At 45.2% G+C, this 26,088-nt stretch overlaps 1 protein-coding gene across 1 annotated transcript; it reads left to right on the top strand.

Annotated features, from left to right (window-relative positions):
- On the top strand, positions 1–26,088 carry LOC311105952 (GMP synthase [glutamine-hydrolyzing]-like). The gene is made up of 16 exons (XM_084148190.1): positions 1–126; positions 2,179–2,354; positions 3,055–3,169; positions 4,738–4,835; positions 5,223–5,326; positions 5,529–5,722; positions 5,997–6,162; positions 6,675–6,826; positions 7,208–7,381; positions 11,680–11,785; positions 16,692–16,807; positions 17,038–17,163; positions 22,547–22,662; positions 22,761–22,891; positions 23,862–24,034; positions 24,203–26,088. The coding sequence occupies exons 1-16, from the start codon at positions 100–102 to the stop codon at positions 24,302–24,304; spliced, it is 2,076 nt and encodes a 691-aa protein (XP_084004316.1). The 5' UTR covers positions 1–99; the 3' UTR covers positions 24,305–26,088.

The following is a 26,088-nucleotide window of genomic DNA, read 5'->3' as shown; positions in this document are numbered from 1 at the left end:
TTGTAGTCAGCGGTCGGCGCACCAACTCCGCGAACATCTCTCTGTTGCGTACGAGATCTGGAAGACCGAGGAGGAGAGCTCATTCCGATAAAGTCATCCATGGCTCTGTGCAACGGAGATACCAAGGTCAGTCAAACAACGGCCTAAGTGCCGCCAAGGTAGCAACATAGCCGGTTTCTTGTTCAATGTGTCGGCTGCGGTACATGGGCGCTGGGAGTCCCCGGTTAACTACGGCCTGTGTCGTGTCTTCAGCAAACTTGCGGCGTGAGTGCTCCCCCCGCCGGGGATGCCTGTCTTCATGCCTGTTGCCTCGTCTTTAAAACGTATGTTTCTGAGGGTTTTATAAACATCCAGCATACAGTGAATGTAACTTTTATGCCACTGTTGCATCTTTCATTGTGTACACATTGCTAGCTAGTCAGCTAGCAGAAGCCGCGTGGAATTTAGCCTAGCTATCTGCGGCCGCACAGCTGGATATGTAGCTAGTTAGCTAACTGCAACGTTAGGGATAGCCCACTAGCATAATAGCTCGCAGTGTAGTGCAGTGGACTTCATATAATATTTAACCTTTTGTAGCAACAGTTCGAGATTTCGTGTTACAACGAGTATGTACATTTATTTGGTAATTTAACAGAAACAATCGGGTTGTCAGCTAGATGGCTAACTATGACTTGTTAGTTAGTTAGCTAGCTAGCGCCCGGTCTCCAGAGTCCAGTCTGTCCACCCACCACAGTTGTGCCAGCTGCAGAATAGGCCGACCATCGTATTATTTTCATATCCACAAGTACTCCATTTTACTTTCCCCAGGAAAACAGGCCCAGTATGACAACTCAACATTCGGCATCGACGTGGTTTTATATGCAATGCGTTGTTCGCAGTTTTAGGGCTTTTATGGTGTCACTTGCCGTGTGGTTGATACAGGAGCGTATGCCTGTTTTTCATTGACGGAAGTACGGAGTGTCAGAAACCACGTGGGGACAAGCTGCTCTATTTCACAATTTACTTGAGTGGTGCGTTTAATGTTTTGCCCATATCCAGTGCCCCAATGTAATGCATGAGAAATGTACAGTTTAGATAGGAATATTAAGCTTGTAAACATAATGATTAAGACATAATGACGCGAAGACAATCATGCATAAGGGCAGGCATATACATTTAACTGCAAAAAAAACTTGATTAGATATATCTATTCTGAAGTGATGTCCACTGGTTTGTGAATCCTGGCTAGAAACATCTATAGGGTCACTAGAAATCTAAAAAGGTTGGTTAAAACCTCCAAGTTTGGCATTCACTACTTGACTATACGGTTTCCTCTAGCTGGCCCCTACTGGACCTGGTCAGTCCTCTAGCTGGAGCCTTGTCAGGCCTCTAGCTGGCCCCTGGTCAGTCCTCTAGCTGGCCCCTGGTCAGTCCTCTAGCTGGCCTCTGGTCAGTCCTCTAGCTGGCCCCTGGTCAGTCCTCTAGCTGGCCCCTGGTCAGTCCTCTAGCTGGCCCCTGGTCAGGCCTCTAGCTGGCCTCTGGTCAGGCCTCTAGCTGGCCCCTGGTCAGTCCTCTAGCTGGCCCCTGGTCAGGCCTCTAGCTGGCCTCTGGTCAGGCCTCTAGCTGGCCCCTGGTCAGGCCTCTAGCTGGCCTCTGGTCAGGCCTCTAGCTGGCCCCTGGTCAGGCCTCTAGCTGGCCTCTGGTCAGGCCTCTAGCTGGCACATGGTCAGGCCTCTAGCTGGCTGCTAGCTGGCCCCTGGTCAGGCCTCTAGCTGGCCCCTGGTCAGGTCTCTAGCGTCTGTGTGACTCATGTGATCCTCATGAGGGACTGAATGAGTGTGTAACGTCTCGTCACGCGTGTCCTCTTCTCAGTACTGAGACTCACATGTCTCAAATTGTGTTATGGCCTTAATGAATCTCGTTCCTGTGAGGTTGGCGAAGTGGCGGCCATTCACCATCGCAAATGTTTTGCCTGTCTTTGAATGATTGCAAAGTTTTGCAACGCTTTTTGAACACCCCCTGGTTCAACCACTTGTGGGAATATAGACTAATGTATCTTAATTCAAAACATCCCATGATACCCTTGATGAGTGTACATGGTAGAAGGCTATTCCACACGTAGGGCTATGCTGTTATCCTGATTGAATGTACGTACGTGGTCATGACAGTGTGTGTGGATATGTGTTCCTCCTCCCCCAGCTGGGCATCAGCAGCGTTGAGCCTCAGAATGGTTCATGTGAGGGGGCGGTGGTCATCCTGGATGCCGGGGCTCAGTACGGCAAGGTGATTGACAGGCGGATCAGAGAGCTGTTTGTCCGCTCAGAGATCCTCCCGCTAGAGACGCCAGCCTTCGCCATCAGAGAACAAGGCTTCAGGTGAGACTGACTGACATCACACTTGCACCTGGGTGGCATTTACAAGTCAACGAACCTGGACCAAATGTTTCGAAATGAATAAGGAAAATGCATACGGAGGTGTGAGTGTGAGAGAGAGAGAACCTGACAGAACAATTACAGACCAGGGACTCGACTAAAGCAGGTCTTTGTAAATATGTTAAATGTTTTCTGTATATTTTGTCTGACATTGAAGGAAGGGAGGGAGTGTTCACACAGCATTCTACTGCTCAGGACAGGTCCCCATCTCTCTGCAGAGGATTGAGGTTGGGGGGGGGCTTTTTAGGAGACACTATTTTTCCATTACAGTTTGTGATAAATCATCACTCCACCCCTACAGAATAGATGCACACACACACCTTTTTAGAATGCTTCGGTTTGAACAGACACATGCCTGATCTATGGGCGGTCTGTTTTAAAACAGCCTTATGCTTGTTACTAGTCTGAAAATGACTACTCTGTTGTTGTGTATGGTTACATTTTAAATGCCATTTAGCAGATGCTTTTATCCAAACGCGACTTAGTCATGCGTGCATACAGTTTTACGTATGTGTGGCCCCGGGAATGGAACCCACAACCCTGGCGTTGCAAGTGCCATGCTCTACCAACTGTGCCGTACATAAATTGATTGATTGTTTGACTTTTGTCTTTGAATATTTCTCCTCCCTCTTTCTCTCTCCAGAGCGATCATCATCTCTGGTGGTCCCAACTCTGTGTATGCTGAGGATGCTCCTTGGTTTGACCCTGCCATATTCACCATTGGAAAGCCTGTCCTTGGTATCTGCTATGGAATGCAGGTAGGAGGGCCCTGAGAAATGCACATACAGTGCATTCGGAAAGTATTCAGACCCCTTGACTTTTCCCACATTTTGTTAGGTTACAGCCTTATTCTAAAATGGACAACACAAAATACCCCATAATGACAAAACACAAACAGGTTGTTAGAAATTTTTGCAAATTTATAAAAAATTAAAAAACGGTAATATTAAATTTCAATAAGTATTCAGACCCTTTACTCAGAACTTTGTTGAAGCACCTTTGGCAGTGATTACAGGATTGAGTCTTCTTGGGTATGGCGCTACAAGCTTGGCACACCTGTATTTGGGGAGTTTCTCCCATTCTTCTCTGCAGATCGTCTAATACTCTGTCAGGTTGGATGGGGAGTGTCGCTGCACAGCTATTTTCAGGTCTCTCCAGAGATGTTCGATCAGGTTTAAGTCCGGGCTCTGGCTGGGCCACTCAAGGACATTCAGAGACTTGTCCCGAAGCCATCCTGCGTTGTCTTGGCTGTGTGCTTAGGGTCGTTGTCCTGTTGGAAGGTGAACTTTCGCCCCAGTCTGAGCTCTGGAGCAGGTTTTCACCAAGGATCTCTCTGTACTTTGCTCCGTTCATCTTTCCCTCGATCCTGACTAGTCTCCCAGTCCCTGCTGCTGAAAAACATCCCCACAGCATGATTCTGCCACCACAATGCTGGCCACTCTACCATAAAGGCCTGATTGGTGGAGTGCTGTAGAGATGGTTGTCCTTCTGGAAGGTTCTCCCATCTCCACAGAGGAACTCTAGAGCTCTGTCAGAGTGACCATCGGGTTCTTGGTCACCTCCCTGACCAACGCCCTTCTCCCCCTATTGCTCAGTTTGGCCGGGCGGCCAGCTCTAGGAATAGTCTTTGTGGTTCTAAAAATCTTCCATTTAAGAATGATGGAGGCCACTGTGTTCTTGGGGACCTTCAATGCTGCATACATTTTTTGGTACCCTTCCTCACATCTGTGCCTCGACACAATCCTGTCTCAGAGCTTGGTTTTTGCTCTGACATGCACTGCCAACTGTGAGACCTCATGTCCAATCAATTGAATTTACCACAGGTGGACTCCAATCAAGTTGTAGAAACAGCTCAAGGATGATCAATGGAAACAGGATGCACCTGTGCTAAATTTACAGTCTCATAGCAAAGGGTCTGAATACTTATGTAAATAAGGTTTTTCTGTTTAATCTTTAATAACTGTGCTAAAATGTCTATAAACCTGTTTTCGCTTTGTCATTATGGGGTATTGTGTGTAGATTGCTAAGGATTTTTTGTATTCAATCCATTTTAGAATAAGACTAACGTAACAAAGTGGAAAAAGTCAAGGGGTCTGAATACTTTCCGAAGGCACTGTACACAAAACCTCCCTCCAAAAGACCATAGCATGAAACTCAGTGTTCATGACATCATCACCTAGAGTCAATAACAGTGTGTCTAGACAGATCAATTGGATAAAACCACTAAGAATCACTTTCTTATGATCACATACAAATTTAAATTAGATCTTTCAATCAATACAAAATGCAGATTTAAGAGGCTAATGATCAATTGTCCTCTCCCCAGATGATGAATAAAGTTTTTGGAGGCACAGTACACAGGAAGAGTGTGAGGGAGGATGGCGTGTTCAACATCGGACTGGACAACACCTGCTCTCTCTTCAGGTGGGTTAAGAAGAACTAATGATTCTTCAGAAAACAGTTTCACCATAACCACTCAGAGAGAAGAAGTGAAGTGGTAGGCTATTTCAAGAACAAGTGGTTTTCATTGGTTTGTCCCAGAGCCATGTGTTTGACGCGAACTGGACCAAAATTCCAAAAGTCACATAGTTTCCCTTTGCCGTCACACAAACACTCCAAAATAAGAAAACCACATTCCTCCCTCTCTCAGACATTACACACAGTCAGACACAAGCACATTGTGGCTGCTTGCTGCCGCTTTGTTCCCTCTGGTTCCAGATATGGGTGGAATTACTTCAGGTTTCATTGTGCCTGTGTGTGAATATACTTCCTGTCTGACCTTTGACCCTGTGTGTGACTTGATGTTGTCAGGGGCCTGCAGAAAGAGGAGCTGGTGCTGTTGACTCATGGGGACAGTGTGGACAAGGTGGCCGATGGCTTCAAGGTGGTGGCCCAGTCAGGGAGCATCATTGCAGGTAAGCATTCTGGGAAAGGATCCTTGGCCTGGAGGAAAATTATATTTTAGACTAATTTAGTCTACCACCATACTTCCCTACTTTCAGTCAATTCCACAATATGATCATGAAGCCCATTGGCCCTTCTTCCATCCCCAACCCTTCTTTGCCCTCGTCTTTGACCTCCCACACCTCACCACTGCCCCCCTGTGTTCTCTGACAGGTATTGCTAATGAGCAGAAGAAGCTGTACGGGACCCAGTTTCACCCGGAAGTGGACCTGACGGAGCGGGGCACAGAGATATTACGTAACTTCCTGTTTGAAATCGCCGGCTGCACTTCCAACTTCACCGTCCAGAACCGCCAGCAGTCCTGTATCACAGAGATTCAGGAGAAAGTTGGCAAGTCCAAAGTGCTGGTAAGGAATCCACAGTATGGTTCGGTGCAGTCTGTGGGTGTACTACATGTGCCCCATAGAATAGAACATAGAGACCCTGAGAGGGGGAGGGCGTAGGAAATGAATCTGAGTTATTAGACAGTGAAATGAAAGTGTGTTCTCTGCTGAAACGATGTGATCGAATCCTTCTGCTCCTAGAGAGTGGGTCTGAGTGGGTCCCTCCAGAGAGATAGAAACGGAGACGCTGTGTGTGGAAGTTTTTTTTTTTTTTTAGTCCTGGCTATGTTGTCCCCAGGTTCTGCTGAGTGGCGGGGTGGACTCCACGGTGTGTACGGCCCTGCTGAACAAAGCTCTGAACCAGGAGCAGGTGATCGCGGTGCACATCGACAACGGCTTCATGAGGAAGAGAGAGAGCCAGAGCGTTGAGGAGGCCCTCACCAAACTGGGCATCAACCTAAAAGGTGAGAGGTCAAGCCAAGTTAGGTGTCAACCTCAAAGGTGAGAGGTCAAGCCTAACTGGGCATCAACCTCAAAGGTGAGAGGTCAAGCCAAGCTGGTGTCCTACACCTGTCCAGAATGGACTCAAATGTAGCATTATGGAATGTAGCCTTCAACCAGACCATACATGTGCCTGGCTATGTATATAAAACAAAATAATCACACTCACAAAAGTTATAAAAGAATAAAGACATTTCAAATGATATATTAGTGGCTATGTACAGTGTTGTAACAATGTGCAAGTAGTTGAAGTATGAAAGGGAAAGTAAATAAACAGATAAATAATACTGTGGGTTGTATTTACAATGTTTGTGCTCCATTGGTTGCCCTTTTCTCATGGCAACGGGCCACAAATCTTGCTGTTGTGGTTGCATAGTGCGGTATTTCAACTAACAGATATGTTTATCAATGTTTGACTTGTTTTCTAATTCTTTGTGGGTCTGCGTGATCTCTCTCTCCCCCTCCCTCCCTCCAGTGGTGAACGCAGCACACACTTTCTATAACGGCACGACGACCCTGCCCATCTCTGATGAAGACCGGACGCCACGGAAACGCATCAGCAAGACCCTCAACATGACCACCAACCCTGAGGAGAAGAGGAAGATCATCGGAGATACCTTCGTCAAGGTACTGCCTGTCTGTTATCGGTTGAAGATGACAAAGGTTAGAGGATTCTAATATCCCATAACTCTTTGCAACAATGGACCAGCTATGCTAGTTAGCAACAACGCTGGTAGTTAGCAACGGCGCTGGTCAAATCAAATTGTATTTGTCACATGCGCCGAATACAACAGGTGTATACCTTACTGTGAAATGCTTACTTACAAGCCCATGAATCTGTTTATTTTTGGAAAAACTTCCACATGGAATCATAACTTCTTCTAGGCTTTACCTTCAACCTAGTCTATTATCTGTGTCTGTCTGTGAGTCTCTTTCTGTCTATTTGTCCCTCTTTTTTTCCTCAAGACTATTGAATGGACTTCCTTTGTGTGTGATTGGCGTCTGTAGGTGGCCAATGAGGTGATAGGGGAGATGAACCTGAAGCCGGAGGAGGTGTTCCTAGCCCAGGGCACCCTGAGGCCAGACCTCATAGAGAGTGCTTCTCACCTCGCCAGCGGCAAGGCAGAGGTCATCAAAACACACCACAACGACACAGAGCTCATCCGCAAGCTCAGAGATGAGGTACACACACACTCACTGAAACAAACTTCAAACACAACCTTGAAAGCATGTCTCAGAGCTGTTTCCTTCTGTATGAGCTAGAGGTGGTCCAAGTCGTGTCCCAAGTAGAACGGGTTGAGTCAAGTCCAAGTCGTGTCCCAAGTAGTACGGGTTGAGTCAAGTCCAAGTCGTGTCCCAAGTAGTACGGGTTGAGTCAAGTCCAAGTCGTGTATCAAGTAATAATAATAATAATAATAATAATAATAATATGTAGTACGGGTTGAGGAAAGTCCAAGTCGTGTCCCAAGTAGTACGGGTTGAGTCAAGTCCAAGTCGTGTCCCAAGTAGTACGGGTTGAGTCAAGTCCAAGTCGTGTCCCAAGTAGTACGGGTTGAGTCAAGTCCAAGTCGTGTACCAAGTAATAATAATAATAATAATAATAATAATATGTAGTACGGGTTGAGGAAAGTCCAAGTCGTGTCCCAAGTAGTACGGGTTGAGTCAAGTTCAAGTCGTGTCCCAAGTAGTACGGGTTGAGTCAAGTTCAAGTCGTGTCCCAAGTAGTACGGGTTGAGTCAAGTCCAAGTCGTGTCCCAAGTAGTACGGGTTGAGTCAAGTCCAAGTCGTGTCCCAAGTAGTACGGGTTGAGTCAAGTCCAAGTCGTGTCCCAAGTAGTACGGGTTGAGTCAAGTCCAAGTCGTGTCCCAAGTAGTACGGGTTGAGTCAAGTCCAAGTCGTGTCCCAAGTAGAACGGGTTGAGTCAAGTCCAAGTCGTGTCCCAAGTAGTACGGGTTGAGTCAAGTCCAAGTTGTGTCCCAAGTAGTACGGGTTGAGTCAAGTCCAAGTCGTGTCCCAAGTAGTACGGGTTGAGTCAAGTCCAAGTCGTGTCCCAAGTAGTACGGGTTGAGTCAAGTTCAAGTCGTGTCCCAAGTAGTACGGGTTGAGTCAAGTTCAAGTTGTGTCCCAAGTAGTACGGGTTGAGTCAAGTCCAAGTCGTGTCCCAAGTAGTACGGGTTGAGTCAAGTCCAAGTCGTGTCCCAAGTAGTACGGGTTGAGTCAAGTTCAAGTCGTGTCCCAAGTAGTACGGGTTGAGTCAAGTCCAAGTCGTGTCCCAAGTAGTACGGGTTGAGTCAAGTCCAAGTCGTGTCCCAAGTAGTACGGGTTGAGTCAAGTCCAAGTCGTGTCCCAAGTAGTACGGGTTGAGTCAAGTCCAAGTCGTGTCCCAAGTAGTACGGGTTGAGTCAAGTCCAAGTCGTGTCCCAAGTAGTACGGGTTGAGTCAAGTCCAAGTCGTGTCCCAAGTAGTACGGGTTGAGTCAAGTCCACGTCGTGTCCCAAGTAGTACGGGTTGAGTCAAGTCCACGTCGTGTCCCAAGTAGTACGGGTTGAGTCAAGTCCAAGTCGTGTCCCAAGTAGAACGGGTTGAGTCAAGTCCAAGTCGTGTCCCAAGTAGTACGGGTTGAGTCAAGTCCAAGTCGTGTCCCAAGTAGAACGGGTTGAGTCAAGTCCACGTTGTGTCCCAAGTAGTACGGGTTGAGTCAAGTCCAAGTCGTGTCCCAAGTAGTACGGGTTGAGTCAAGTCCACGTTGTGTCCCAAGTAGAACGGGTTGAGTCAAGTCCAAGTCGTGCATTCTAAGAGCAAGTCAAGTCTCAAGTAAAAAAAAAAAATCTATACAGGCAATGACTTTTTCAACTACAAATCTTTGTCTATTTATTGAGGCTACCAGACAGCCTTTTTAATTATTTAGTCTACAAATGATTATGTAATAATACATTTTAACAAATTACAAATGCTTCATAAGTAAATGATCAATTTCAAGCAATTTTGACATACTAAAAGCCCAGTATGCCTATGCTAGTACGTGTTGCTTGATGCTCCATTGCTGGTGATCTTGTAGCAAAGTAAACAGTTCATATTCTTGATCAACATTTCTTTTTGGGACTGCATATTTATTTATTATGACAATCCTCTCCCTACAATTGGACATTTGCGCTGCACCCAATCCTATATATGTACAGCAAATCAGCAATCTGTTCACTAGCTCAGTGGTTTTCAAACTTTTTGACCCCGCGACCCCCAAAAAGGAGTGGTTCAAAGCCTTGCGACCCAAGTGCACAGGGCGACGACGCGCGCACAATCGCTGCGTAAATATAGCCTGTCATTATAGCCATAAACAGTGATGCATTTTCAAAACGCAAAATACACAAATAAACTGCGTTTTACAGCTGCATTTTGAGCTGAAGGTCATTCATCTTAGCAGTCAATATGAACTAGGGATATCGTGTCGCATTGTCACTTGTCTGGAGTCCAGAGCAAGCAGGATCATACGGCCTACCTGTATGAAGCAGGATCATACGGCCTACCTGTATGCAGCAGGATCATACGGCCTACCTGTATGAAGCAGGATCATACGGCCTACCTGTATGCAGCAGGATCATACGGCCTACCTGTATGTAGCAGGATCATACGGCCTACCTGTATGTAGCAGGATCATACGGCCTACCTGTATGCAGCAGGATCATACGGCCTACCTGTATGCAGCAGGATCATACGGCCTACCTGAATGCAGCGGAGGTTGCAGGATCGGGTGGAAAGCATGATCTGTCTGTAAACTTTTTCTTCCTCACAGAAATCATTCATTTGCCAGAATGTTACCTCTTCATCTTCATCCCATAAAGTGTGAAGGTAGTGTGATGTTACAGCTATCTTTAGACATCTAGCCAGTACCCAACACTGAGGTAGAGAATTATAACCCACCTTTCTGAAATATGAAAATGATCAATGAAATTACCAGGTATCCTATTGTTGTGGTACGTATGTGTCTGTAGCAGATCGCTAAATGTTACTTTATATGGATAATCTATAGGCTACTCTGTTTTTGCCAGGCAAGTGCATTATACAAGTGCATTTTGGTCACTAATCTGGATATGTGCGCCCGCCTTTGTGCGCCAATGCTGATGACTGGTCGTTGGTCAACAGTCAAGATGTGCAACTTTGTGGTTCTGAAACACAGATGAGATGTTTTTGAAACAAGAATTTGGTGCAATGCGGTAGGCTTATGTTAGTGACCAGATCGAATAAGCAAAGGTATGAATACAAATGATAGGCTATACATAACCTATTAAAATATGTATGGAAAAAAAATATTTTCCCCATTCAGTTTCACACTTCCCCCAAAACCTTCTCACTGTGCTAGCTCACCCGACCTGTGTTGATTGACAGTTTTCTGGGCTGAGTGTGTGTTTCACTAGGCAATCGTTTTTTGTTTGTTTGTTGCAAGTGCAATACTGTCTGTCAGGTGGGATGGGGAGCGTCGCTGCACAGCTATTTTCAGTTCTCTCCAGAGATGTTCGATCGGCTTCAAGTCCGGGCTCTGGCTGGGCCACTCAAGGACATTCAGAGACTTGGCCCGAAGCCACTCCTGCGTTGTCTTGGCTGTGTGCTTAGGGTCGTTGTCCTGTTGGAAGGTGAACCTTCGCCCCAGTCTGAGGTGCTGAGAGCTCTGGAGCAGGTTTTCATCAAGGATCACTCTGTACTTTGCTCCGTTCATCTTTGCCTCGATCCTGACTAGTCTCCCAGTCCCTGTCACTGAGAAACATCCCCACAGCATGATGCTCCCGAGTCTCCCGAGTGGCGCAGTGGTCTAAGGCACTGCATCGCAGTGCTAGCTGTGCCACTAGAGATCCTGGTTCGAATCCAGGCTCTGTCGTAGCCGGCCGTGACCGGGAGACCCATGGGGCGGCGCACAATTGGCCCAGCGTCGTCCAGGGTAGGGGAGGGAATGGCCGGCAGGGATGTTGGTAGAGCATGGTGTTTGCAACGCCAGGGTTGTGGGTTCGATTCCCGCGGGGGGCCAGTATGAAAAATAAATACAAATATGTATGTACTCACTAACTGTAAGTCGCTCTGGATAAGAGCGTCTGCTAAATGACTAAAAATGTAAAAAAAATGCTGCCACCACCATGCTTCACCATAGGAATGGTGCCAGGTTTCATCCAGACGTGACGCTTGGCATTCAAACCAGTTTTCGCTTTGTCATTATGGGGTATTGTGTGTAGATTGCTGAGAAGAAAAAAATATATTTAATCCATTTTAGAAAAAGGCTGTAACGTAACAAAATGTGAAAAAAGTCAAGGGATCTGAATACTTTCCGAAGGCATTGTAATTTCAAGTCATCAACCTCAAGTCAATTTTGAGTCCGGAGTCTTGAGGCTCCAAGTCCAAGTCAATTCTGAAGTTATTTTATTTTCTAACAAGTCGAGTCTCAAGTCATGAAATTTGTGACCTCTGGTCTGAACTGTCTCTCTCATTCCCTCCAGGGAAAAGTCATTGAGCCGCTGAAGGACTTCCATAAGGATGAGGTACGGGCACTGGGCAGAGAACTGGGACTGCCAGAGGACATCGTCTGTCGACACCCTTTCCCTGGTCAGTACTCCACCGTACACACACAGAATAGAATGTTTATATAGTCATGGGAACATTTAGAACCAACACAGAATAGAACGTTATATAGTCATGGAACATTTAGAACCAACACAGAATAGAACATTATATAGTCATGGAACATTTAGAACCAACACAGAATAGAACGTTATATAGTCATGGAACATTTCGAACCAACACAGAATAGAATGTTATATAGTCATGGAACATTTAGAACCAACACAGAATAGAACGTTATATAGTCATGGAACATTTAGAACCAACACAGAATAGAACGTTATATAGTCATGGAACATTTAGAACCAACACAGAATAGAACGTTATATAGTCATGGAACATTTAGAACCAACACAGAATAGAACGTTCTATAGTCATGGAACATTTAGAACAGGGTCCCCATTGTAGGACATAAAAGACTGTACAAACACCAGAAAATCAGCTCCAAGTGACTTTAATTTTGGAAATCTGTTCCCAAGTATTTCCATGCGTAATAGAGAGATGTGATCATTTACAATTTAATAATAATTGATTGGATTTATATAGCACTTTTCTACCAACTGAGGTACTCAAAGCGCTTTACATAGTAGGGGGAAACTCACCTCATCCACCATCAATGTGTAGCACCCACCTCAATGATGCACGGCGACTATTTTTGTGCCAGAACGCTCACTACACATCAGGTGGAGAGGTGAGGAGGGATATATGTCAATTAGGAATGAGGGGGGTGATTAGGTGGCCACGATGGAATGGGGCCAGGTTGGGAATTTAGCCATGACACCGGGGTGAACATCCCTACTCTTACAATAAGTGCCATGGGATTTTGAATGACCACAGAGTCAGGACACTAATGATGGGAAGTTCGGCTCTTTTCTGAGAGCCGGCTCTTTTGACTCGGCTCCCAAAGAAGAGCCGGCTCTTTCGACTCCCGAACGGCTCTTTATTTAGGATCTTTTGTAGCCTATATTTTACCTTAACTTTGAAAAAAAATCATGGTTTATGTGTTGAAAACCCTTTTGCTTTCAGTGTTTTTATGAGAGACCTTATAATGCCTAATTCTGTGCATTTATTCTGTGACAAAACCACTCTTACATTTGTTTATTTCAATTAAACTTTTTTATTGCACAAATTAACAATAAACTTCAAACAAATCCACAGAACAGAATCAAAACCAGAACCAAACTCCAGCAAACAGCATTAGTCCTCAGGGCAGGTTGGCATTCAGGAAGATCAGATGCCTCAGCTTGGATGGGCTGATAGGCCTGATACGATTTCGCCTCTCCGTGAGTATCTGCCCTGTTTTGGAGAAGATTCTCTCAGAAGGAACTGATGTGGCAACAATACATAGTCTCCCCTCCATCACCTTCACCAGGAGTGGAAAGACTGAGGCCTTGGCCTGCCACCAGCTCAGTGGGTCTTCTGCTCTCTGGATGAGGGGCTCCTCAAGGTAGCTCCTCACCTCCAGGACGGCGCAGACCTCTTTCACCAGCTCCCATTCCTCTTGGCTTAATGGCTCAATAGATGCGTTGATGAGGGCCAGGGTGGAGATGATGGCATCTTTTATTTCAAGCATTCGTTTCAACATATCAAATGTTGAGTTCCACCTGGTGGCACACTCTTGTTTGGGCCTCAGTTCAGGAATCCCCATTTGGCGCTGTGTGGACTTTAGCTTCTGTGCTGCTACTGTGCTTTTGTGGAAAAACTCCACAACAGCCTTCACCTTATCCACGGTTGTTTTGATCACCTTCAGAGCATCTCTAACCACCAGGTTTAGTGTATGCGCCAGACATGGGTGATGGGTCCACTTCAAAACTTTTATGGCTTTGGTGATGTTTGCAGCATTATCACTCACACAGCACACCACTTTGTCCTCTACTTGCCACTCTTTTGCCACTCTTAGTAGCTCCACTGCCAAGTTTTCTGCAGTGTGTCTGTCGGTGAACTCGAAGCAGTCCAGAAGGCAAGATGTCATCTTGTAATCTTCAATAAAGTGGCAAGTGACAGACATGAAAGAGCAGGTTGTTCTGGAGGTCCAGCAGTCAGTTGTCAGGCAAACTGATGGAGCTTTTGTCACCCTTTCTTGCCATAATGCACGTTCTGTGTCATATAGTTTTGGGATCATTGTTTGGGAAAGTGTTTTTCTACTGGGTAGAGTGTATGTGGGATTTAGGGCTTTGACAAAGTTTTTCATTCCTTTGTCCTCCACAATGGAAAAGGGTTGAAAATCAGAAGCTACCATTTTAGCCAACTCATCATCAATACTGTGCTGTTTGGCTGGGGTCATCAGTTTAGGTAAAAACTGACTTATTTTGCTTTGAGTTGCAGTAGGAGAGGTTATACTTGCACGCATGGGGATGGCAGTAGACGTTACAGCAGCTGTTGTTCTGGTATGAGACACACCAGGATCAGTAGATGGTGAGCTGGCTTGCCCTCTCTCCTCTAACTGCACTGTAGGATGGACAGTTCTTGTATGTCTATGCAGGTTTGTGGTGGAACCTGCTCTTATAGTGACCTTCGTTTTGCAGTGAAGGCACTCTGCTTTCTTGTTCCCAATATCTTTAAACTGCAGCCAGATGCTGCTTCGCTTTCTAGTGTCACTCATAGTTAAACGACACGACAATGCAAGACGCACACACGCTCCTCAGTCCGCTCTGTCTCTCTCTTCACTTGCAGTGGAGTCAAGTGGTGTGTCTGCCCCGCCCCCTCTCTGTTTACACATCCTTAATTCTCACGTGAATGCCGCATGCTGGTCGCCATGCTGGCCAATCATAACAGACCTCTGTGAAAGTGAAACCTAAGCAGCGAATGGGCAAAAAACTGGGAGCCGGCTCTCACTCGATGCGAGCCGGCTCTTCTGATTCACTACAAAGAGCCGGCTCTCAGAGCCGATGCTTGTGCGCATGACCCATCACTACAGGACACCCGTTTTAACGTCCCATCCGAAGGACTGCACCCTACGCAGGACTATGTTCTCAAATATAATCAAGGTTTGAAATGTTTGTTTTAGTCAAATATTATATCTGTTTAGGCTTCTTGCGTTCAATTTGCAGTCTAAAAATATATATATTTATTATGTTCTGGCCCCCCGACCATCCACTCAAGAAAAACATAGTTGATGATCCCTGATTTAGAATCAACACAGAATAGAATGTTATATATAGTCATGGAACATTTGGAACCAACACAGAATAGAATGTTACAGTGGGGAAAACAAGTATTTGATACACTGCCGATTTTGCAGGTTTTCCTACTTACAAAGCATGTAGAGGTTTGTAATTTTTATCATAGGTACACTTCAACTGTGAGAGACGGAATCTAAAACAAAAATCCAGAAAATCACATTGTATGATTTTTAAGTAATTAATTTGCATTTTATTGCATGACATAAGTATTTGATCACCTACCAACCAGTAAGATATCCGGCTCTCACAGACCTGTTAGTTTTTCTTTAAGAAGCCCTCCTGTTCTCCACTCATTACCTGTATTAACTGCACCTGTTTTGAACTCGTTACCTGTATAAAAGACACCTGTCCACACACTCAATCAAACAGACTCCAACCTCTCCACAATGGCCAAGACCAGAGAGCTGTGTAAGGACATCAGGGATAAAATTGTAGACCTGCACAAGGCTGGGATGGGCTACAGGACAATAGGCAAGCAGCTTGGTGAGAAGGCAACAACTGTTGGCGCAATTATTAGAAAATGGAAGAAGTTCAAGATGACGGTCAATCACCCTCGGTCTGGGGCTCCATGCAAGATCTCACCTCATGGGGCATCAATGATCATGAGGAAGGTGAGGGATCAGCCCAGAACTACACCATATTGAAGGGAGGATGGATGGGGCAATGTATCGCGAGATCTTGGCCAACAACCTCCTTCCCTCAGTAAGAGCATTGAAGATGGGTCGTGGCTGGGTCTTCCAGCATGACAACGACCCGAAACACACAGCCAGGGCAACTAAGGAGTGGCTCCATAAGAAGCATCTCAAGGTCCTGGAGTGGCCTAGCCAGTCTCCAGACCTGAACCCAATAGAAAATCTTTGGAGGGAGCTGAAAGTCCGTATTGCCCAGTGACAGCCCCGAAACCTGAAAGATCTGGAGAAGGTCTGTATGGAGGAGTGGGCCAAAATCCCTGCTGCAGTGTGTGCAAACCTGGTCAAGACCTACAGGAAACGTATGATCTCTGTAATTGCAAACAAAGGTTTCTGTACCAAATATTAAGTTCTGCTTTTCTGATGTATCAAATACTTATGTCATGCAATAAAATGCAAATTAATTACTTAAAAATCATACAATGTGATTTTCTGGATTTTTGATTTTAGATTCCGTCTCTCACAGTTGAAGTGTACCTATGATAGAAATTACAGACCTCTACATGCTTTGTAAGTAGGAAAACCTGCAAAATCAGCAGTGTATCAAATACTTGTTCTCCCCACTGTATATATACAGTACCAGTCAAAAGTTTGGACACACCTACTCATTCCAGGGCTTTCTTTATTTTTACTATTTTCTACATTGTAGAATAATAGTGAAGACATCAAAACTATGAAATAACACATGGAATCATGTAGTAACCAAAAAAGTGTTAAACAAATCTTCAAATAGCCACCCTTTGCCTTGATGACAGCTTTGCACACTCTGGTTCAGATGATCACCTAATCAGTACCTATTTCAGTAGAATGAGGTGTGCCTGTGTTGGAATTCAACAGACACTGGAATGGCTGTCATACATGTAAAGATGCTGATTTAAGAAAAAATTGCAGTGGTCTCTTAATTTTTTCCAGAGCTGTGTGTGTGTGTGTATATATTTTATTTATTCATTCATGGACATTTGGAATCAACAAAGATAATAGCAGAAGTATGGCTGTGATGTTAACCCCATCCTCCTCTAGGTCCTGGCCTGGCCATCAGAGTGATCTGTGCGGACGAGCCCTACATCTGTAAGGACTTTGCTGAGACCAACAACATCCTCAAGATCATCACAGACTTCTCCGCCATGGTCAAAAAGGTCAGAGGGCACAGCATCACTAGTCTATGACCGGAACACTGTCAATAACAGAGTTTATCTCGATTCCATTTCAATTTGAGCTTAATTGGACATGGAATTCTAGAATGGACTGTAGATGGAATTGATGGAATTGACCCCAACTGTCCTTCTTTGTGCACAGACATGCTGATAACTAACTCTAGTATGTCAGACTAGTTTGTTAATAATCATAACTTACTCTGTCCCTCCAGCCCCACACGTTACTGCAGAGAGTGAAGTCGTGTATATCAGACGAGGAGGAGGAGAAACTCCTGCAGATCACCAGTCTTCATTCACTCAATGCCTTCCTGCTTCCAATCAAGACCGTTGGAGTCCAGGTAACACTTCTTACACTCACACTAAGCACTGCTCGCCACGAGGCTGGTCGCTGTCTGTATGTGACCTCCGACTTCTAGAAATGTACGGGTGGTCCTGGAAATTGATCCCACTATCCTGGCGTTGCAAGAGCCATGCTCTACCAAGGGACATACAGAGGACCACTGATCTACAGTTGTCTTTGGCTACTGGTCACCTGACTGAGGCTTCCTATCGTGTCTGTGAGCAGGGATAGATGGGTGTATCTGATTCTTGGTGCTGAGCAATTTGAGGTTGGTTCGGATTTGTTAAACAACAACACAGTTTTCAATTTCGGTGTCGATTTTTTTAAAGAATAGGCTAAAGGCATTATGTGGGTGGAATGCTGTAACAACACCTAATAAAACAATTGATGGTAGTGCCCATTACTGCCACTAACCATAATTTATTCACATTACTTAAGTAAAATATTTTGGTTCTGTATATTACATATTTGTTTTTTAGTATGATGATGACTTTATTATTTCATAAAACCCCAGTGATGGTTGGCTAGTGACTGCCGATTGCAGCTTATCACTCTATATGTCGTTTATGGAATTGTTGCTTCTGTCCCTCTCCTCGCCCTAACCTGGGCTCGAACCAGGGACCCTCTGAACACAACAACTGCCTCCCACGAAGCATCGTTACGTATCGCTCCACAAAAGCCGCTGCTCTTGCAGAGCAAGGGAAACAACTGCTTCAAGGTCTCAGAGCGAGTCATGTCACCGATTGAAACGCAACTAGCAGGCACCGCTAACTAGCTAGCCATTTCACACCGGTTACATGTAGCAAAATTACATTTGTTTTCAATTAGTTATTTAAAAACCGAAAAGGCGCACTGATTGGTGTCACATCATTAGTCAGTATGTGTTACACCTGTGCTGGTTGCCATCTCGTTAGTGGGAAGGTGTTTGACCTGTGCTGGCCCAGGTGCTATTTTAAGAGCGGCTGGCCCAGTGTTCCAGTTGTCTTGATAGATGCGGAGGGTCAACACCTCTCTCTAATTTATTTATTTCCCTATTTAGATTTCTAGACAAACAATAATTTATCTGTTTTTGGTTTGCTTCTTGTCTTTAAGTTTGGTGTCGTTTTTTTCTTTTGTTTGCCTCTTCTTGGGCAAGTTTAGTGGGGGCTGGGGCCTCCCGAGTGGCCCAGCGGTCTAAGGCACTGCATCGCAGTGGTAGAGGCGTCACTACAGACCCTGGTTCGCTCCAAGGCTGTGTCGCAGCCTGCTGCGACCGGGAGACCCATGAGGCGGCGCACAATTGGCCCAGCGTCGTCCGGGTTAGGGGCTTTGGCCGGCCGGGATGTCCTTGTCTCATCGCGCTCTAGCGACTCCTTGTGGCGGGCCGGGCGCATGCACGCTTACTACGGTCGCCAGTTGTACTGTGTTTCCTCCGACACATTGGTGCGGCTGGCTTCCGGGTTAAGCGAGCAGTGTGTCAAGAAGAAGACTGTAACTACCAATTTGGATATCACAAAAAAGGGGTCAAAAGTACAAAAAATATATATAATAACATTTGTGGGCGTCTTTTAGGTTGCAGTTGTTGCTAGTCAACTGTCAGTGGACACCCCCATGAGTGTCTTTCAGAACCCCTCTTAAAACCACACCTGATTTGGTTGTTGGTCGGTGACTTTGTTAGTTCCCTCTTCTGTTTGAGTGACATTTTGGGTTTTCTTGCTGTGGAACGTAATGCATGTCACAGAATAATTGATTAAAACACATTGTTTCGCAATGAAGGTCTACGGTAGCCTCAACAGCACTCTGTAGGGTAGCACCATGGTGTAGCCGGAGGACAGTTAGCTTCAGCCCTCCTCTGGGTATATTGACTTCAATATAAAACCTAGGAGGCTCATGGTTCTCACCCCCTTCCATAGACTTACACAGTAATTATGACTACTTCCGGAGGACGTCCTCCAACCTATCAGAGCTCTTGCAGCATGAACTGAAATGTTGTCCACTCAATCAAAAGGATCAGATAGTTATTCTAGTACTTAAGCATAAGCTACAGCTAGGTAGCACTACAGTGCATAAAATGTGAGTAGTTGACTCAAAGAGAGAGAGAGACAATAGTTGAACAGTTTTGAACAAATTCATTTATTTAAAAATGAAGGAGAAGCGAGAGAGAGCTAGCTAGCTATATTTCATTGTATTTTATTTCTCTTTCACTTAGCTAGTGTGAATGCCTACTCAAACAGAGAGGGATGCTATGTTAGTTAGCTGGCTATGGTTATTAAACACTGAAACTCTTCCAAGTCAAGGTAAGCTTTTGGTTTTATTAATTTATTGCCACTGGTGCCCGCCGGTGTAACTGCTAAACTGCTTGCTTACTGTACACTGTACTGCGTGGTTGTAGAAGGGTTTACTAACGTTTTAGTTCTAGTAGCTATGTTGACTAGCTATGACGTTTGCTAATATGGTGACAACAATGTAGGCTGTGTTTAGCGGTTATGATATGAAGGTTTGGCTTGGAAATTATTTTTTTCACCTGGTCACAAACAGCTAATGTGTTGTTCACTGAAGTCCACAAGCAAAGGGAAGAGGTGAGAGGAGGAGAGGAGGAATTCTACAACGAGCAAAATGATCATGCTGTTTGTATGTGGCTGCTATGAAAGTGAACTGTTTGCGTGTGATCAGGGGTGTATTCATTCCGCCAATTCTGTCAAAACGTTTCTTAAACGGAAGCAAACGGAACGAAATGGGGATAAACATAACTGAATTTGTCCAATAGAAACTCTTGTTTGCAACTGTTGGACTAATGATTACACCCTAGATCAGCTAATTTCTCTCGATCTGTGCACCTACATTGTTAACTTTCATTCATAGGCTGGGTTGTTGCAACCTCATGATGGGTATAGGGAATATTTGAGTATCATGTAGTAGCCTAAACCTATCAATGTTACATTGAGCTGGGTGAATGGAATATAAATGAAAGTCATCCAATATGCTGTAATAGAAATAAGAACATGCTCATATAAATAAAAAAATCTTCCGCTCCCATCTTTAAAACGTCACCGACCGCCACTGTAGGAACAGAGCAGCGGAAGAATTCAGTTTGAGTCATCAGGCAAGTGGTCTACAGCAATGGGCTATATGTGTCTGTCTGCCCAATTACATTACCTAGGCTCTGTGGTCAACAGCACCCTTGATGACACAGTGGGCTGTATGTCTGTCTGTCTGCCCAATTACATTACCTAGGCTCTGTGGTCAACAGCACCCTTGATGACACAGTGGGCTGTATGTCTGTCTGTTCTGTTCTTCCATCTGTTTCTTTTGGGGAATTCAGACCAGCTGTTTGCATTAAAGGAGAAATCCATAGTGTCTACATTGTAGAACAGACACACTCAGAACAGTACAAACCTCAGTCTCATTCTTCTTTCTGTCCCTCCCTCTCTTGACAGTGTGTGGTGTAGCTAGGCCTAATGTTAGCCTGTGGTTTGGGACTGGTGTTCCTTCACCCAGCAGCCATGGCAGGACTAGTTTGACACTCCCTGGTGTTCCTTCACCCAGCAGCCATGGCAGGACTAGTTTGACACTCCCTGGTATTCCTTCACCCAGCATCCATGGCAGGACTAGTTTGACACTCCCTGGTGTTCCTTCACCCAGCATCCATGGCAGGACTAGTTTGACACTACCTGGTGTTCCTTCACCCAGCATCCATGGCAGGACTATTTTGACACTACCTGGTGTTCCTTCACCCAGCATCCATGGCAGGACTAGTTTGACACTCCCTGGTGTTCCTTCACCCAGCATCCATGGCAGGACTAGTTTGACACTCCCTGGTGTTCCTTCACCCAGCAGCCATGGCAGGACTAGTTTGACACTCCCTGGTATTCCTTCACCCAGCAGCCATGTCCCTCTCACTATAACAGGATAGCACTGCTACTGCCAGGGTATTCACCGATACCGTGTCAGATCTTTTTTTTATCCTGCTAATGGTTAGGGTTAGGATTGGGGCGGGGTAATCTGATCCTAGATCTGTGGTTAGGGGCAATGTCTGTTTGGCCTCTCAGCAGTGTCAAATGGTGTTTTGGAGATGTACTTAATTTCCTTCAGCCCCAGGTTGTGAAATACACGCGGGGGCGTTGTGGCTAGACAATGTTTTTGTTGACAAGTGCATCGGTAATGGAATGATGACACAGCTGGCTCCGACCAATTCAGTAGTGGGTGTGTCTCCCCCTCACTTCCTGCAGAAAGCCACAGAGGACTAAATTTACCCCAGAAAGAGTGTGTGTGTGTGTTGTTAAGGGGAGTAGGAGAGACACAGGAGTATAAATGGAAGGGCGTATTATTCTCTGTGGAGTTTGGCTGAGAGTAGAGGGAAATGACTAACAGAAAGGCCTCAAATCCCCCAGTCTGTTAATGAAGTCTAAATGTGAAGGATGGAACCCAATAGATCACGTTTGATTGACTAATCATCACAGTAATTAAGTGTTGGTCAAGAGAGAACCTCTATAGCGTACATAAGTGGTCCTAGCTGAAGCTCTAGTGTGTGTGTGTGTGTGTGTGTAGGGTGACTGTCAGTCCTATAGCTATGAGTGTAGGGTGACTGTCAGTCCTATAGCTATGAGTGTAGGGTCACCCGTAAAGAGGCTCCTAACCTGTTCTGTCTCTGTGTGTGTAGGGTGACTGTCAGTCCTATAGCTATGAGTGTAGGGTGACTGTCGGTCCTATAGCTATGAGTGTAGGGTGACCCGTAAAGAGACTCCTAACCTGTTCTGTCTCTGTGTGTGTAGGGTGACTGTCAGTCCTATAGCTATGAGTGTAGGGTCACCTGTAAAGAGGCTCCTAACCTGTTCTGTCTCTGTGTGTGTGTGTAGGGTGACTGTCAGTCCTATAGCTATGAGTGTAGGGTCACCCGTAAAGAGGCTCCTAACCTGTTCTGTCTCTGTGTGTGTGTGTAGGGTGACTGTCAGTCCTATAGCTATGAGTGTAGGGTCACCTGTAAAGAGGCTCCTAACCTGTTCTCTGTCTCTGTGTGTGTAGGGTGACTGTCAGTCCTATAGCTATGAGTGTAGGGTGACTGTCGGTCCTATAGCTATGAGTGTAGGGTGACCCGTAAAGAGACTCCTAACCTGTTCTGTCTCTGTGTGTGTAGGGTGACTGTCAGTCCTATAGCTATGAGTGTAGGGTCACCCGTAAAGAGGCTCCTAACCTGTTCTGTCTCTGTGTGTGTGTGTAGGGTGACTGTCAGTCCTATAGCTATGAGTGTAGGGTCACCTGTAAAGAGACTCCTAACCTGTTCTCTGTCTCTTTCTGTCTCTGTGTGTGTAGGGTGACTGTCGGTCCTATAGCTATGAGTGTAGGGTCACCCGTAAAGAGACTCCTAACCTGTTCTCTGTCTCTTTCTGTCTCTGTGTGTGTAGGGTGACTGTCGGTCCTATAGCTATGTCTGTGGGGTCAGCAGTAAAGAGGCTCCACACTGGGAATCACTGATGTTCCTGGCCAGACTCATCCCTCGCATGTGCCACACCATCAACAGGTAACACAGTACATGTTAGTAGATGAAGTAAAACCTTTACTGTTAGCAGGATGCCATATGGACTGTCTGGGTCTTTGCTCTCTCTTGCCTCCCTCCAGAGTTGTGTATGTATTTGGGTCCCACGTGAAGGAGCCTCCCACAGACATCACCCCCACCTTCCTGACCACAGGCGTTCTCAGCACACTCAGACAGGCAGACTTCGTGGCTCACTCCATCCTCAGAGAGTCTGGTAAGTGGTTTCTGTCAAGAGAATTTCTATCTCTAATTCAACCTAAGCTTGAATCATTACCAGAGGTTGTAAGGCTCTGGTTTTAATCATCAATGATTCAAGGTCCACAACCCACAAGTATTATCTGTATATTTATTCATGGAGAGAGCTCTGGCGCCAAAAACACATACACTCCGTTTTATACTTCCTGAACTTGACTCCACCCACCTTTAGGTGGCTTTTCTAAACAGTTTCCGCCTTCCCCTTCACCCTTGAATGTTTAGTACCGCCCCCTCTGTTAGTGGGTTGACACTACATGATAATTCTAACATTTATACTGTATTTGGGGTGAAATCCTTTAGTCATTATTCTTAAAATACAAAATTAATCGAACAGTTTCCCGCTTCAGGAGGGGAGCAGAATGGTTGGATTCAGTGTGGAGCGGAAAATAGAGTATAGATATACAGTGTGTAGAATTCTAGGAATGTGGACGGTTATTCGAATATCCAAACGGACGTTAGTATTCAAATACCTGTGAGTATTCAATTTTGAGAGAAAAAAATTATAGGCCTATTTTAACAGGCTTTGTCTAAATTAAATGAACATATCCATGTGACATTGTTACATACAAGGATATACTATGACATTATTAATTTAATAAAATAACAAACTTTTCAATGTCGTTTTTTATGATGTGCATGGTGCGCCCCATAAAAAGTCTGCTTGCGCCCGTCACACACCGCCCCCTCCACAGCTACAGCAATAGATCGCCAGCGTCTCTCCCTCGTGCAGCAGTGCCCAGGTTAAAAACGGAAGTCAAAAAAACAATCCATGTATTTCGGATAGCCAACAAACATTCACGATACTATTGGAATAGTGAAATTATTTCAACCCCAATCCCCCCCCCCATCCCTATAGAACACACTTCCCTTATGACCTGCTCATTGCTAACCCTGTCTGGTGTGGAAACTCTGTGCCCTCTTTCTCCCAGGTTACTCTGGTAAGATCAGTCAGATGCCGGTCATCCTGACCCCGCTGCACTTTGACCGTGATTCCTCACAGAGGCAACCGTCCTGCCGGCGCTCTGTGGTCGTCAGAACCTTCATCACCAGAGACTTCATGACCGGGATCCCTGCCACGCCCGGAAACCACATCCCTGAAGAGGTACTACCGCTAGCCACGAGAGGGGGATTAGAAAGACAGACGGACATTGTTCTATTGCTCTCAGTGCAGATGTAGAAACCTGTAGGTCTCCAGCCCTAACCCTTTTCTCTCTTTCTCTCTCTCTCTCTTTCTTTCCCCCCCCCCCCCCCCCCCAATCTGGCTCCACAGGTGGTGCTGAAGATGGTGAATGAGATCAAGAAGATCCCTGGCATCTCCAGGGTGATGTTTGACCTGACCTCCAAACCTCCCGGCACCACAGAGTGGGAGTAGAGCTCATGAAGAGAGAGAGAAGGGAGGTGTGGTGAGCTCCTCTTCTCCTCCTTTCTTTCCTAACACCTCCACACTCCCCCGCCCCCCCCCCCCCCCCAGAACATTCCCATGTAAAGCAGGCAGTGCTGTGACCAGCGCACACCTGAAGCCGCCACTCTGCCTCGCCCCTTCATGTTTTTGGGAGGAGTGGTTGTATAGATATTACTATTCATCCTTTTTTTTGGATCAGTTTCTTCATGCGTTTAACTTTCTTTGGTGTAAGTGCTGCTTCCTGTTTGGAAACAGCCAGTTGAGGTTAAGGGTCAGAGTTCAGGAAGTGGATTGTGTACATGGCATGCGTCAGATTACAGCGTGAGACCAACAACAGAAGAAAGCAAAAATATATACTTGTAAAGGAGAGGGAAGAGCCGTAACTAGCCAGTGGCTTAAAAAGTCATCGCTTTTTGGCTTTTTTGTTCCGCTTCTGACGGTTATTTTTGTCCCAAGGTGATTTTTAATCATCCATTTACGTTCCAACTGTATACTGCAAAGAGACAGGGGGCTGCCTGCCCAAAGTCATTCAGCAGAGAAACTGTGACCAATTACTATTTTTTACTTTACTACAATTACTTTTCATTTTGCCAAATGTAGATGAGCTGTGGTGAAATTAGATCTGGATTATTAGCTCTTGTTAACGATCCACTTAAATCTAAATTGTGATGGTTAAGCTACACACCACGGTCAACGGAAAATATTAGTTTATTATCACAGATGTGTAACTGTGCGGGAAGCCCCCCAAAATGACGGGGTGTCCTTTTTTTTTGTGCCTGTTTCTTTGCTCCTCCTTTGTTTAACACACCCCCTGACTGGGGAGAACTGGGTTTTTTTTCATGCTGCAATATATATATATACTTTTTAAGAGAAACAAGAGTACTGAGAATGAATTCAGATGTTAGTCTAAACAACCATTGATGTGTGAACAGTGTCTTCGTCATCACCATACTGGCATGTGGCACCTCCTACAGTGGTGTAGGAGCAACGTTAGCGCATTCTCTTTTTAACCCAGAAAGCCATGGTGCTTTCCTGATGCGTAGGGAAGGGATAGTACTTCCAGTTGATGGATTTTAAAAACCAATCACGAAGCATCCTCCCTTTTTAATAGTGTCAAAGGTGAAATTTGAAGACTGGCAGTGGCCGTCTTGAACGGTTCAACTACCAGAGGACTCCTGAATAGGCATTCTCAGTAACCTGGCTCTGAGTTCAATGTCCTCAGCTAGTCCAGGACTCAGCGTTTTACTGGGCCTGAAGCAAGTCGTCTTAAGGACCCCTGTCTGCCCCATGTCCAGCCTGTAGGTCATGTTTTACTGTGCGATAATACCGATTTACATGCCTCTTGTGTTTGACTTTGTACCCCTCACCTTAAATATCATTTAGTTATGACGGCAAAATACCCCAATGCAAAATGAATCTGTTCCTTAACTGTCTTAATTGCAACTTGTTCTTAATGTCTCTCCCTTTGTGTTGCCTTTTACTTGTGTATTTTATGATACATATGTCTACTTGGAAAAACAAAAACAGCTTAAAATTAATGGGTTTAATTTTATAGTTGGATTTTTACTGAAATAATGATTAATTTATGCAATTCTGTGTCAGATTATTTTTTTTGTTTAAAATGATCAATGCTCATTTGTCCTTTTTAGTAACGTGCCTCAAACCAAGCCACTGCATGCAGTTTCAACTATGACATTTGTATAATGAAAAACCAAGCTTTAATAAAGAAGTTGCATCTTTATTCTCACACTCTA

The sequence above is a fragment of the Coregonus lavaretus genome, assembly GCF_964263955.1.
Source record: "Coregonus lavaretus genome assembly, chromosome: 30".
NCBI classification, from domain to species: Eukaryota; Metazoa; Chordata; class Actinopteri; order Salmoniformes; family Salmonidae; genus Coregonus; species Coregonus lavaretus.
Note: the sequence above shows the minus strand (reverse complement) of the source record. Positions and strands in the feature narration are given on the sequence as shown.

Coding starts and splice junctions, on each gene's coding strand:
- LOC311105952 (XM_084148190.1), top strand. CDS start 100: ATGGCTCTGTGCAACGGAGATACCAAG. Junction 5,723..5,996: donor TTGGCAAGTCCAAAGTGCTG/GTAAGGAATCCA, acceptor TGTTGTCCCCAG/GTTCTGCTGAGTGGCGGGGT. Junction 11,786..16,691: donor CTGTCGACACCCTTTCCCTG/GTCAGTACTCCA, acceptor ATCCTCCTCTAG/GTCCTGGCCTGGCCATCAGA.